This window comes from Bufo gargarizans, chromosome 3 (assembly GCF_014858855.1).
Source record: "Bufo gargarizans isolate SCDJY-AF-19 chromosome 3, ASM1485885v1, whole genome shotgun sequence".
NCBI classification, from domain to species: domain Eukaryota; kingdom Metazoa; phylum Chordata; class Amphibia; order Anura; family Bufonidae; genus Bufo; species Bufo gargarizans.
Genome location: NC_058082.1, coordinates 457,481,846 through 457,497,021, shown reverse-complemented (window position 1 = coordinate 457,497,021; position 15,176 = coordinate 457,481,846). Strand labels below are relative to the sequence as shown.

The 15,176-nt window shown below is 41.7% G+C and overlaps 1 protein-coding gene across 1 annotated transcript in view; it reads left to right on the top strand.

Annotated features, from left to right (window-relative positions):
• LOC122930321 (amine oxidase [flavin-containing] A-like) overlaps nucleotides 1-15,176 on the top strand; it is a 131,089-nt gene that overhangs the window by 108,231 nt on the left and 7,682 nt on the right. Inside the window, exons 13-14 of the mRNA XM_044283602.1 lie at nucleotides 1,779-1,890; nucleotides 5,395-5,457. Coding sequence (XP_044139537.1) covers nucleotides 1,779-1,890; nucleotides 5,395-5,457 — 175 coding nt within the window. The remainder of the gene's footprint in view (nucleotides 1-1,778; nucleotides 1,891-5,394; nucleotides 5,458-15,176) is intronic.

Sequence of the window (15,176 nt, the reverse complement as noted above, 5' to 3'; positions counted from 1 at the left end):
GGCAGAATCCAAGGTCACTCCAAGAAAGCGGACTTCGTTGACCGGGGAGAGTGTGCAGCCATTGATCGAGATAGATAGGTCTGTTGGGGGAAAGAAGATGAATTCTGTTTTATCCATGTTAAGTTTTAGAGAGCAAGAGGAGAAGAAGGATGATATAGAAGATAGACATTGTGGTATTCTGGATAATAAGGTGGTGATGTCTGGACCAGACAGGTAGATTTGTGTGTCGTCAGCATAAAAGTTATACTGAAAGCCATGAGACTCTGAGATGTCCCAGGCCAAAAGTGGAAATGGAGAAGAGCAGGGGTCCTAGGACAGAGCCTTGCAGGACACCAACAGAGAGGGAATCAGACCAGGAGGTGGTGTGAGAGTGGGAGATACTAAACGTCCGGTCTGTGAGGTATGATGTGATCCAGGAGAGGGCCAAGTCAGTGATGCCAAGAGATGGGAGAGATTGCAACAGAAGGGAGTGGTCGACAGTGTCAAAGACAGAGGACAGGTCAAGGAGAAGGAGGACAGAGTAATGTTTTTTGGTTTGGGCTATTAGTAGGTCATTGGTGACTTTGGTAAGGGCAGTCTCAGTTGAGTGGTGGGGTCGGAAGCCAGATTGTAGCTGGTCAAAGAGGGAGCAGGAGGAGAGGGGAGAGGACAGTTCAGAATGGACATGATGTTCAAGTAGCTTTGAGGCATACGGAAGAAGTGATATGGGGCGATAACTGGACAAAAAAGATGGGTCAAGTGAAGGCTTTTTGAGGATGGGTGTAATTGTAGCATGTTTAAAAGCAGAGGGGAAGACACTAGAGGTTAGTGATAGGTTGAAAAGAGTTAGGACTGGGATAAACCCTGTGGTGAGGTTAGGGATGAGGTGGGATGGGATTGGGTCAAGTGCACAGGTGGTGAGATGTGATCTGGAGAGTAGAGTGCAGAGTTTTTCTTCTGTAATGGTGGAGAAGCGGGTTTTGGGAGAAGAGGACTGAGTAGTTGTGTAGAGGGTCTGTGGGGACTGTGTACCGAAGCTTTCTCTGATGTTCACTATCTTTTGTTTGAAGTATGTGGCAAAGTCCTCAGCTGAGATGAGTGAAGAGGGTGGGGGCGCTGGGGGACGGAGAAAGGAGTGAAAAGTGTTAAAAAGTTGATTAGGGCTGTGGGCCAGGGAAGATATGAGAGATGAAAAGTAGGCCTGTTTTGCACCAGCGAGTGAGGATTTGAATATGAGGAGGGATTGCTTGTATGCCGTGAATTGATCTTTAGAATGGAATTTCTTCCATTGCAGCTAAGCAGCCGTGGAAGCTTGTCTAAGTTTTTTGGTCAGGTTGGTGTGCCAGGGTTGTCTGTTGGTTTTTCAGGTTTTGTTGTGTGTGAGGGGGGCAACAGTGTCTAGATCTGTACTTGTTGTGGTGTTATACAGGGTGGTGGCAGCATCTGGGTCTTGGAGGAAACAAATAGTAGAGAGTGGCAGAAGAGAGTCAGAAAGCAAGCAAAAGTCGAGATGTTAAAGGTTCCTGTGGAGGTGTGCTAGTGTGTGGAACGGGGGAGCAGCAGAAGAGACCAATGAAGAGAAGGTTAGTAAGTTGTGGTCAGATAGGGGGAGAGGCGCATTAGAATCTATCAACTGTACCATTCTTGGCGTCGATGGAGGGCCGAAACAGCCATCTTTACTGTTGTACAGGCTTTGGCATCCTTTGTATGTGTTAATACAATGTAAAACATGGAGTTAGGTACAGTAATTTGTGTATTGAGTAACTATGAATTGCCTAAAGCATGTCCTTTCTCAACAGTGTCATTCGGCAGCCCTGTGGGAAGCTTTACTTTGCTGGAACAGAAACCGCTACTCAGTGGAGTGGATACATGGATGGAGCAGTCCAGGCTGGGGAGAGAGCCGCCAGAGAGGTACTGTTTCTGCACAATTATTTTTGCTACTTATTAAAAATAAAATAGAAAACATTGAAAATAAAAGAAAAAATGTATATTGTTATGGAGAGACTACTGAAAGTTTTATTGCATGTTCCTTAAGGTGCCCGGCGCAGTGTGCTTGTCTCTCTAATTATCATTAACAAGCCATCAAACATTACCAGCCAGCTTCATCCATAGAACATCTGTACAGACATTTCTGCCGCTCTTCTGACCCCAGTATTGCGAACAGAACCTCTTGTAGAACGTTGAGGATGTTGATTAAAATTAAATGAAACACATGAATCTACAGACATTGTTTCTCATTTTCCAAATCAAATGTTTTAATGAGGATCTGGCTCCATTTCGATTGTGTATTTTTTTTAGATAACTTCTCAGTAAAAAATCATCTCAATGCAGTTATGTTTTAGAGCCCTCTAGTGGAGTTTGGAGCCAATTGCACTTTCTATCTCACATATGCATTTCTGTATTCTGGCTCCTTCAGCATCCTATTCCAACCCTTTTCATTTTTTTTAATTTTTTTTTTATATCCATTAATTGCCCCTCCACACGTATATTGTAGTTTGGTTTTGTCCAGTCATTGCTTCATATTCTTCTTATGCTCTGTTCACACATCAGCAGTCTCTGTCACATTTGACGAAATGACGGACACTAGGCCAGAACCCGACAGACCCCATTATAAGTTAATAGTGTCTGTAAGGCACTACAGGTGTCTCTAATGTACAGTAATCCTTTATTTCCATGTTTTTGCTCCTGTGATGGAACATGAAAACTTAACACAAGAGTCCATTCACACGTCCTCAATTTCGTTCCGCATTTTGCGGAACGGAATTGTGGACCCATGACCCATATATTTCTATGGGGCAGCAAGATGTGCTGCCCGGATCCGGAATTGCGGATCCGCACTTCCGGGTCCACAATTCTGATCCCGAAAAATAAAAAAATATAGAACATGTCCTATTCTTTTCCGCAATTGCGGACAAGAATAGGCATTTTCTATTAAGTGCCGGCGATGTGCCGTCCGCAAAATGCGGAACGCACATCGCCGATGTCCGTGTTTTGCGGATCCACACACACGGACGTGTGAATGGACCCTTAGTGTGAACATTGCTTTGTATTATTTAAAACTTTTTTTTTTTATAACGTATACAACACTTAAAGGGGTTTTCTAGACTGGAGATATTGATGACTTATCCTTAGGATGGGTTATCAATATCCGATGGCTGTTTCGGGCATCCATCGACGCTAAAAATGGGACAGTTGATGGAACCAGAAGCACAAGGTTCCACCCACTGTGTAGTGTCCATGATGGCATATTGCATTTCTGCTCCCATTCAAGTGAATAAACAGCATAGTATGGTCTGAGTTGCAGATATGCCATGTGACCAATGAAGGTGACGTCACTGGCCTATTAAGAAACCACGGCCTCCTCAACAGCATATCAGCAGGGGTGCCAGGAGTCAGACCCACCAACTGACCTGCTGGAAAACCTCTTTAATATTAGTTTTTTTCCCTAATTTGTTGTAAGGGACACACAAATCAGTTTCGCTTCAGTGATGTGGCATATCCATGTCTTGTTATGAACAACTTACTTTGTCATATACCAAAGTCCAGACAGATGCTTTGGCAATTAGAGGGAGCATATTGATGATAAATTGATTGCTCTTGCGTGAGAAATACAGATCTCTGACTCCTGGCACAATATATTAGGGAACTATTAACACTTAAAAGGCTTTTCCTGGATCTGGACATTTTTGAAATCTCCTTTTAGGCTACTTTCACACTAGCGTTGTTTAAATCCGGCGTTCAATTCCGACACCGGAACTGCCCGCCGGATCCGGAATAACGTGTGAAAACTGATTACATTTGAATCCTGATCAGGATTTTGATCACAATGTAAAAATGCATTGGCAAAAACGGATCCTCCATTTATGGACCTTAACTTTTTTTACATTTATCGGGTTTAACATGCAAAAGCCGGATCCGGCGTTAATGCAAGTCAATGGGAAAAAGGCCCGATCCGGCGTTTAGTCAAAGTGTTCAGGATTTTTGGCCGGAGGTAAAAATACAACATGCTACGGTTTTCTGAAAAGCCTGATCAGTCAAAAAGACTGAACTGAAGACATCCTGATGCATCCTGAACAGATTGCTCTCCATTCAGAATGCATTAGGATAAAACTGATCAGTTCTTTTCCAGATTTGAGCCCCTAGGATGGAACTCAGCGCCGGAAAAGAAAAACGCTTGTGTGAAAGTACCCTTACCTGTTAAAAAATAGATAGTAAAAAAAAACTTGAACGGAACCTGTCACCTGCACTACGCTGCCCTCACTGCTGATTTCAGCAGTCAGTCTCTTCTGTTATGGCAGTCCGTACTTTTAGAGTACTGACCTGCTGAAGCCCGCAGTGCACACCAGAGCTGCTCGGAGAAGAGTTTGTTGAGGCTCGCTGTCCCACCTTAACCAGCCTCTGGATGATGACAGGATTCGTTTCTATGCACAACAGGTAAGAACCTATCTTTGTCACACCGCTTGCATGGGGTTCGGCATATCAGTACTCTAAAAGTACCGACTGCCATCCCAAAAGTGACAAACCACTGACAGCGGGTCTGTCACTGCACTATGCTGCCCTCAGTGAAGGCAGTATAGTGCAGGTGACAGGCAATATTATTAATAAGGGGAACCTATCTCCATTGATTTCATGGGGGGAATGTAATAAGACTGGCGTTTCTGACACTAGTCTTAATAGGAAAGCTTGCTGGCATATGAAGCGTCAAAAATTAGTAACAAAGCACATGCCTCTCCATAAAATTTGGCACATCTTTGGGAGATCCATGACCCAGAAAAAGACATCTATGCCAGCAAGACGCTGGTGTAGATTTCCGGTGTAACACATATGCATTTATGTATCCTACTAAAGGATTTTTGAAAATGGTCTGATCTCTTGAATACAAGCTGATTTAGTTATAGGAACATTCTTTTTAGGTGTAACTTTACAACTCATTGCTGTTTGCATGCAGGGAGATCAGCAGATTTTAGTCTGTTTTACAATAAACTGTGCTCAACTGTATCCCAGTCACCGAACACAGGCTGCCATAAACAGCTGTCTTATTGTCTGATGGGTCTGAAGGCCCATACATCTTCTATAGCTGTCGGCTTGTTTGGCCAGCAGCTGTTCATCCTGATTTCCCTTATACGAGCATGCACATATGTGTTTCATTATATGAATCACTAATATATTCTTTACATTTGCTGTAAAGGTAGAGCTTTATTTTAATTGGAATAGGAAGGGTTATTTGTTTTATACGCTAAACTTGAAAATCCTTTTTTTTTATATTCCCATACAATTTTTTTATTTTATTCTGCAGATCTAAAATTTTAATGTCAACCCTAATCAACATTTAGTAGACACTGTTCTATTTAAATCATTGTGTGCTTTCATACTGTGAAATGATAAAACTGTAAAATGCATTACTAATACTTACAGATAATGTGCAAAATGGGACTCATTGCGGAGAATGAAATATGGTTGCCTGAACCTGAGAGTGCGGTAAGTTCTGCATCGCTCTTTCAATTCATATAATTAATGGCTGAGCTTCACTCTTTTCTCTGTAACACCATTCTCTGCAGTTTATTATCTACACCAGGCATGCTCAACCTGCGGCCCTCTAGCTGTTGTAAAACTACAACTCCCACAATGCCCTGCTGTAGGCTGATAGCTGTGGGCTGTTCAGGCATGCTGGGAGTTGTAGTTTTGCACCAGCTGGAGGGCCGCAGTTTGAGCATGCCTGATCTACAGCTTCCCTCTAGCTGAACAATGTAAGCGGCGCTCTGTAGGGAGAGCTGATGAAAATTGAAGCTGGTGGGATGCAGCTGGAGGAAAATTGTCCTAATGATTATCATTTGTAAATAAGATATGACTTCATCATGAGCACGCATGCTAGAATTACAAACCTGTAGCAGCAGACCTTTTTTTCTGTTTCATATATTCTGACATGACTGACTTTACCCAGGATGTATGCTCCAGATTTATGCTTCCTACATACACACGACCTTGTCCGTATTGCGGTCCGCAAATTGCGGATCCACAAAGTCCAGCTACATTCCGTGTGTACTCCGCATTTTTCTCAGTCCTATTAATAGGAGTGGCTAATCTTGTCCGCAAAAAAATGACATGTTCTATAAATTACAGGACATACGGATGCGAACGGTACGCTGATGACATTTGTGTGCTGTCCTTTTTATTTATATGTTTTGAAGACCCATAGAAATGAATGCTTCCTTGTGCAATCCGCAAAAAAAGCGGAATTGGATGCACATCCAAAATACGGTCATCTGCATGAGGCCTTACTTTGTGACTCAAGTCTAGCACCAGTGGACCATGTCAACTTATAATGGGCAGCCGACCTCCTTTCATGTGAATGGGGCTGCCGAAAATAGCCGAGCTGGCTCAGTTATTTCCGTCGGCCCTGTTAGAAATGAATGGGAGCGGTGGCTTGCTCGCACCGTGCTTCCATTCACTTCTATGGGGAGAGAGCTTGGCGGTGGCCGGACCCCGGGAAACCCGCTGCTCTGCCCGCACCGTTCTCTGCGTAGGTGCGGGTCCCAGAGGTAGGGCCAGCACCTATAAGACAAATGAGGCATATTCCAGTGATATGCACCCATTGACTGTGATGGGAATACCTCTTTAAAGCTGCCAAAAAAACATTGGACAAAAGGCAGATGGACCTGTCAGATCATTTTTGTGGACATCAGTCAGTGAGTGGTTTCATAAATCTACAGTGTTCATAGTACTAAAGAAAAGTAAATGAACGTAGTCTACACCAATGACTGCTCACCATCACTTCAGGATTTGGAAAACATGGTTGTTGTCCCCCCAAAAAAGTGCCCCATACCTGTCCACAGATTGTGTGTGGTTTTGCAGCTCATTCCCATTCACTTCAGTGGAAAGTAGCTCCAATACCACGCACAACCTGTGGACAGGTGTTGTGCTGTTTGTATAAGAAAGCTGCCATGTTTTCTACCCTTGAACAACCCCTTTACCTTCAGCATAGCAAACCTCTTTTTTTCAGAGCTCAGTTTTTCCTATGGAGTTTCAAGTCACCTATTCTAATATAGGTATATAGTTACTATATAGTGTTCTAGAATTTGAATTGGTATTTGCACGTAAAAAGCAGTTTACAAACTGCCAGGAATCCTAAAGAACACAGAGTCCTGCTCCCACTGCCAAACATAGTGATTGACAGCAGTGCATACTATCTTATACGGGAAAATGTCAATCAGGCCGCGTTTGTCGGGAATAGCAGAACTCGCAGGCTTTTTCGATGATTTCTGGCTACAGCTTTTCTTTTCTTTTTCATTAAAATACTGAATCACATCATAAAAACAATATATCCCCCAAGCTCAGCATCTCCCTCTCTTACAGAAACTGCTCTTAGATTGGAAGCATAAGAGACCTGACAGATTGACTTTAGCTCATTGTTTATGCAGGGAACTTTGAGCTCTTCATGGGAAAAGGGAGCTCCGACGGCCTAAAGATATGTTATGAAATGAATCAGCATAGAATGTTGGCCAAAAAAACAACAACGTAATGATAAAAGTCTGAGATAAACTTCTGGCTTTGATGCAATGATGAAGGGTTAAAACGGCTAAACAAACATAGATCAATGATGTTTTTGGATTATAGTCAAACATTAAACTTCTGTACAGTATAATGCATGCCGTGGAAAGAAAATATCAGTCTAAATCATGGTCTATTATAAATATAAATAGATAGATATATAAATATATCCCACATTTAGAAAATGTCTTTTAATGTTGGATTCACATGAGGATTCTGTGGCGTTTTTCACCACTTTGGCGGTGGTATCTTCTGCACTAGCGTTTTTTTGCTGAATGAACACCAGCTCCAGATGCTGAAAGTCTGGGAAATATGAAATGCAGTACACACAAGATTTTTTTTTGTCAGTGGTGTTTTTTTCAATTTGGTGCCATTTTTCATGTGTATGGCGTTTTTTTAAATGCAGCATGTTGAAGCTATGAAGCTTAAAAAAAAAAATCATCATCCAAACAAAAAAACTAAGAAAGTGCCATAAAAAAACACATACACACTCTTTGAAAAATAATGCAAGCACTTTCTGTGACATCCTTTCAGTGGTATAAAATAACGCCAGACCAAATTCATGTTTGTAGCCCTAAGGCCTCTTTCACACTTGCGTTGTCCAGATCCGGCGTGTACTCCACTTGCCGGAATTACACGCCGGATCCGGAAAAACGCAAGTGAACTGAAAGCATTTGAAGACGGATCCGTCTTCAAAATGCTTTCAGTGTTACTATGGCAGCCAGGACGCTATTATAGTCCTGGTTGCCATAGTAGTAGTGGGGAGCGGGGGAGCGGTATACTTACAGTCCGTGCGGCTCCCGGGGCATTAATTCCGGATCCGGCCTTGCGGCAAGTGTTCAGGATTTTTGGCCGGAGCAAAAAGCGCAGCATGCTGCAGTATTTTCTCCGGCCAAAAAACGTTCCGGTCCGGAACTGAAGACATCCTGATGCATCCTGAACGGATTTCTCTCCATTCAGAATGCATTAGGATAAAATTGATCAGGATTCTTCCGGCATAGAGCCCCGACGACGGAACTCTATATGCCGAGATGTCTGCAGAGAGATTGTGCAGCTACAGGAGCGGGGAACTAGTTGTCAGTGACAGTCGGCTCCCTATTGAGAATCCCATGATCAAGAAGAGGTAAGTAGGTATTAAATCATGCCACTGATCCTGAGAAGTTTTCAAACGAAGTTCATCCAAGATGGAAGCTTTTTTGGGACTATTCATTTCAGGCCTGATGAAGGCACTGGTTTAGTACTGAAACATGTAGTCCCAATAAAGCATTTTATCTTGGATGAACTTTATTTGATGACCTCTCAGTACCAGAGGTGTGGTCAAGTCCCTTCTTATCTTTTCTTGTTCATGTGACTCTTTATTCAGAGGATTATGCAGCAGCTGGGATTCTGCTTATTTGTCGACACTAGGGTTGTGTCTGTTGTTTGCACAACCATCAAAGTTGAGCACCCAATCACTCGCTTTTGCGCCATCCCACAATCTATACAAACAATACTGTTCAAGGTGCACTGTGTTTAATTCTCTTTTGCATCCCGATTGAGAAGGCAGACCAGTTTTTTTATTTACCATCCATGCTTTCTCTATCACTGTATATCTGTGTGCACAGATCAGGGAGCATCAGTGCTGTTTCCTTGTCCAGTCATAGTAATCATATACAGTCCTGATCAAAAGTTTAAGGCCACTTGACAGTCCTGATCAAAAGTTTAAGGCCACTTGAAAAATGGCAAAAAATCATAATTTACATTCTTGGATCTTAACAAGGTTCCAATTAGAGCTTCAACATGCAACAAGAAGAAATGAGAGTGAGACAAAACATTTTTTGAGCATTCAATTAATTGAAAATAACGATCATCAGACGGCATCTGAGACTGAAGGGCTTCAAAAACAAAAAATGTCTTCAAAGACCTTGTCTCCTTGAACGCCATAGAACTGCTCGTTTGGACTTTGCAAGAGAGCCCCAAACATGGGACATTCAAAGGTGGAAGAAAGTTTTATTCTCTGATGAGAAAATTTTTAACCTGGATGGTCCTGATGGTTTCTAACGTTACTGGCATGACAAGCAGATCCCACCTGAGATGTTTTCTATGCGCCACAGTGGAGGGGTCGCCATAATGGTCTGGGGTGCTTTTTCCTTCAGTGGAACAATAGAGCTTTAGGAAGTGCAGGGGCGTCAAACAGCCACTGGCTATGTCCAGATGTTGCAGAGAGCATTCCTTATGACTGAGGGCCCTCATCTGTGTGGTAACGACTGGGTTTTTCAACAGGACAACGCTACAGTACACAATGCCCGCAGGACAAGGGATATCTTCCAGGAGAATAACATCACTCTTTTGGCCCATCCTGCATGTTCCCCTGATCTAAATCCAATTGAGAACCTTTGGGGATGGAAGTTTACAAAAATGGACAACAGTTCCAGACAGTAGATGGCCTTCTTCACCACTTGGAGAAATGTACCCACTCACCTCATGGAAACGCTTGCATCAAGCATGCCGAAACGAATTTTTGAAGTGATAAACAATAACGGCAGAGCTACTCATTACTGAGTTCATGTTTGGCAGTTGGATTTCTGTTTTGGGGGGGTTTAGTTTTTTTGGAGGTGTGGTCCTAAACTTTTGATCAGCTGAAAAACAGCCCGTTTCAGTTTATTCGTTGTTTTCATTAAATTGAATGCTCAAAAAAATGTTTTGTCTCACTCCCATTTCTTCTTGTTGCATGTTGAAGCTCTACTTGGAACCTTGTTAAGATCCAGCAATGCTAAATATGATTTTTGCCATTTTTCAAGTGGTCTTAAACTTTTGATCAGGACTGTATGTACAGTGTTCCCTCTGATTTCCAGGTAACTGCAAGTCCTCTTGGTTCTTAGCAGATTCAGATCAGCCCTGCGTTGCATATCAGGAGACTGTAATACCCTTTAACTGGAGCGAATATGTCAGCCCTAGTTATAAGACAAACCAGCATTAAATAAAATAAATAAATACATAAAAACAAGCTTTAAAAAATAAATAATAAAATTAATAATCTAGAAGCTTACATTGCAGCTTCAAGCCCCAGCAACCATAAACCATCCCCTGTATCAAAATGTTCCGGAGACAATTTAATTTAAAAATGTATTTCAGCTGCACTGTTCTATTTAAAAAAGTGGAAAAATGTAAATAACGCAATTTTTCACTTCATTTTACTTTTTCCTGGGTATAAAAAAGCCTCTCTAAGCCAGGCTTTAGCAGAGCAGCACTTGTATAGGCAGGAGCAGTGATGTGCTATGGAGCTCCTGCCTGTACGACATTCAGTGTGGCCGTAAGGGTGTCTGTACTCCCATAAACAGTGGTGTATGGAGGTACATATTGCAAAATTCTATAGGCTATTTCAATGAGAAAACATTAAAAAAAACTTATATTCCCAAAAATTAATTTTATATAATTTACAGTGGGTTTTAATAAAGTTTATAGAATGGTTTAGGTACACTTAAAAAAAACAACACCACCATAGACATGAAAACCATACCCACATTGAAAAGGTACACTAGGAAAAAACGCCAAACATCTGGTGCATGTGTTTTTCCTGCAAAAACACGTGCAAAAAGGTTGGAAATTCACCTGAAAAACACGCTCCGGAAAAGCGGATGCAGACAGCACACTCCGTCCCTATAGAGAATGAATTGGTCTGCACCTGTTCTGCACAATTGCGGAACAGATGCGGACCACAACTGCGGATGTGTGAATGAAGCCTTAGGGTGGTATTACGCTGCCCAATATTCGGCAATGATAATCGTTCAAAGCTGCTTGTTTGTACCAGCCTGATTACACAGATGCAAATAATGATTTATTTTTTATTTTTATAAAGACCAACTTAATTAAGGGTGTATTCACACATTCCAGTCAGATCACATTTTTGACAGCAACTTCCACCAAAAATGGTGATCTGTTTTTGTTCTTCCATAACATTTTGCAGCAATTTTGTTTTAATTGTGCAAAAAAATTCCAATAGATCTTGAGCTAGGTTTGCACCACGTTTTTGCATCCTGTTAACCGCCTCTGGACCGCCTAACGCAGGATCGCGGTCCGGAGGCGGCTGTCCCAGGCAGAGTGACGCATATACGTGTCATCTCGCGAGACGCAAGATTTTCTGTGAACGCGCGCACACAGGCGCGCGCGTTCACAGAATCGGAAGGTAAGAGACTGGATCTACAGCCTGCCAGCGGCGATCGTTCGCTGGCAGGCTGTAGATGCGATTTTTTTTAAACCCCTAACAAGTATATTAGACGCTGTTTTGATAACAGCGTCTAATATACCTGCTACCTGGTCCTCTGGTGGTCCCTTTTGCTTGGATCGACCACCAGAGGACACAGGCAGCTCAGTAAAGTAGCACCAAGCACCACACTACACTACACCCCCGTCACTTATTAACCCCTTATTAACCCCTGATCACCCCATATAGACTCCCTGATCACCCCCCCTGTCATTGATCACCCCCCTGTTAGGCTCCATTCAGATGTCCTTATGTGTTTTACGGATCTACGGATCCATTGATCGGATCCATAAAACACATACGGACGTCTGAATGGAGCCTTACAGGGGGGTGATCAATGACAGGGGGGTGATCACCCCATATACCCTCCCTGATCACCCCCCCTGTCATTGATCACCCCCTGTCATTGATCACCCCCCTGTAAGGCTCCATTCAGACGTCCGTATGTGTTTTACGGATCCACGCATCCATGGATCGGATCCGCAAATCACATACGGACGTCTGAATGGAGCCTTACAGGGGGGGGGTGATCACCCCATATACTACTTCAGATGACCCACTAAACCCAGGAGGTCAAATCAATATTCCAATAGTCTGCTGACTATAATTCCTGTTTCTGGTCTTATATTAAAATATAACTTTTATTTTCCTTTTATTAAATACTATATTTAACATACAAAAAACAAAAAAACACACTCTTTTAAAATGTATATGGAGGGCTTGGACCTGTGGGCTCAGTATTCCTATTGTCCGATTAATCAGAGGGACATTCTCTCATAGATATCATGGACTTCTCTGTATTTAATTGTGTAATGACACTTCAGTGCCAGTAGGTGTCACCCCGACACCAGGCAAACGCCGTACTTGGTAATAGTGTTCGGTCCGCAACTATGTATCTATTGTGTCCCTCACTGCTGATTACACAGTTACTATATTCATTCCGTCTTTCTAATCTGGCCCTCACACAGGTTCAGCGTCTGCAGATCACCTCTCCCTAGTCCATCTTCAGCCCTGCCATCCTTATTAAAATCTTACAGACACAGCTCCCCCAACATGTTTCACCGCAAACACGGCGTCTTCAGGGGGATGGAGCTACTATCAACACGAGTGCTTTCTATCTGCGGTCTTTTATGTCAGAAGGGTGGGTCTTGTTTAGACCTCCTATCGCATTGCACTCTCATGTTGATTGATGTCTACTCATGGCCAATCGCATTCTTTCAGGGTGGACTCTGTGCTTGTGTGAGGTGTTTGAGAATCCACTGTAGGGGGTAAGTTCATATGGATATCCTAATATTACGTACATCTTTGCATCTACTTCTATTTGTATTTTAAAATACCTATATTAGATCCACTTGTTGGTTTACTGAATCTTCTATTGTACAACAAATTTTTATTTATTTTTCTTTCCAATGACATAATCGTGTTCGCCTTTATTCTCACTAGGGGTAATTACCCAGAATTGCGCTTCTGCACTGGGACTTTGACCCCATTCTTTTTGTGTACATATCTGTATATATACACATTGAGGTCTCCACTCCGGCAGGTTACAGTTTTTCCTGTGGGAATAATATACATTTTGATTTTCCTATTATCAAGGCACCCAGGGTATTCCTACATAGGTATATTTCGACATCTGTCAGATCCATTATCCTATATCCATAGTATATTCTTATTTTTCAAAATTAGTTCTTGTTTCTTTTTTATTATTATATATTTATTTATTTTTCTTTTTTTCTTTATATTTTTCTTTTTTATATACATGTGTAGGTTCACCCCCGCCTTTCTAAAATATCCGCTTTTCTTCCTTTATATACCATTCACCTATATTCTCACCAGAGGTAATTATCCAAATTCCCATTCTGCTTCTGCATTGGGACTTTAACCCCATTCTTTTTATGTATATATATATATATATACATATACACACATTAAGGTCTCCACTCCGGCAGTTTAACGTTTTTTCTGTGGGGGTAATACACATTTTGATTTTTCTATTGTCAAAGCCCCAGGGTCTTCCTACATGAGTGTATTTCAACATCTGTCAAGTCAATTGTCCTATCTCCATAGTATATTCTTATTTTTCAGAATTAGTTCTTATTTCTTTTTTCTGTATATATTTATTTACTTTTTATTTTTTCTATATTTTTATTTTTATTTTTTGTTCTTTATACACATGTAGGTTTCTTTTTTTGTTCTTTATACACATGTAGGTTCACCCCCACCTTTCTGAAATATCCGCTTTTGTTCATTTTATACAGGACCCATCTTTTACATTCCCTGAATATGCTATGGCCTGTGTTTTTCTGAACTATTTGTTCGATTTAATTAATTTCCTATTTTTTGTAGTAGTTATCTACAGGTATATCATTGAGAAAGGAAAAGTATTTTCTATATGGGGTCCATCTGGACTCTCTTCCATTACTTATAGTTCCCATTCTTATATTCAGGACATTATATGAATGCCGTATATGTGAAGCCCTCATTCAAACCGATTGGACTCATTGTATTGAGTCGCTGAATCCATCTTGCCTCATTTTGCAAAAGTTTTTTATCAAGGTTACCCCCTCTAGGACCCATAGTCAATTTTTCTATGCCCCAAAACAGTAGAACTGATGGTTTGTTTCCATGCACATATTTTATGTGTCTTGCGATCGGTGTATCCTTATCGGTTTCTATCGAGCTGAGATGGCCCGATATCCGACGTCTCAGTTCCTGAGTGGTTTTACCCACATACAGCATGGGGCAGGGACATGATGCTATATATATGACTCCTTGAGTTTTGCATGTTATTAATTGTCTGATGTCATATTCCCTTTTATCAGCAGGATTTGTGAATTTTTTAATCCGTGGAATATACTTACAAAAAGAACAGTCTCCACAGGGTGATGACCCTCGATATTTCCCTCTGTTTAAACTATTTTCTTTATCTTTCTCCTTTAGGTAGCTGTGCACCAATTGATCCTTAAGGTTGGGACCTCTCCTGTATGTCACACTTGGGTTGATAGTAAGTACCATTTTTAAATCCCTATCTGTCTGTATTATATGCCAATGCTTCTTTAGTATATTGTGTATCTCTCTATTATACCCATCAAAGGTTCCTATACACCGGATGATGTCATTCTTTTTTTGAGGGGAAGATTTTAAAAGGTCCTCTCTACTCACAGTCCTTGCTCTATTATAGGCTTTTTTTAGGGGAGCCGACGGATATCCCCTCTTCTTGAATCTCTCAAGAAGATTCCTACTCTCATTTTCAAAGGATCCTTCATCAGAGCAATTCCTACGGGCCCTCAAATATTGACCCGTAGGTATTCCTCTCCTGAGTGGCTCTGGATGCCAGCTCGTCCAGTGTAGGTAGCTGTTGGTAGAAGTTGGCTTCCTGTGTACTTCCGTATTAAGACGTCCATTT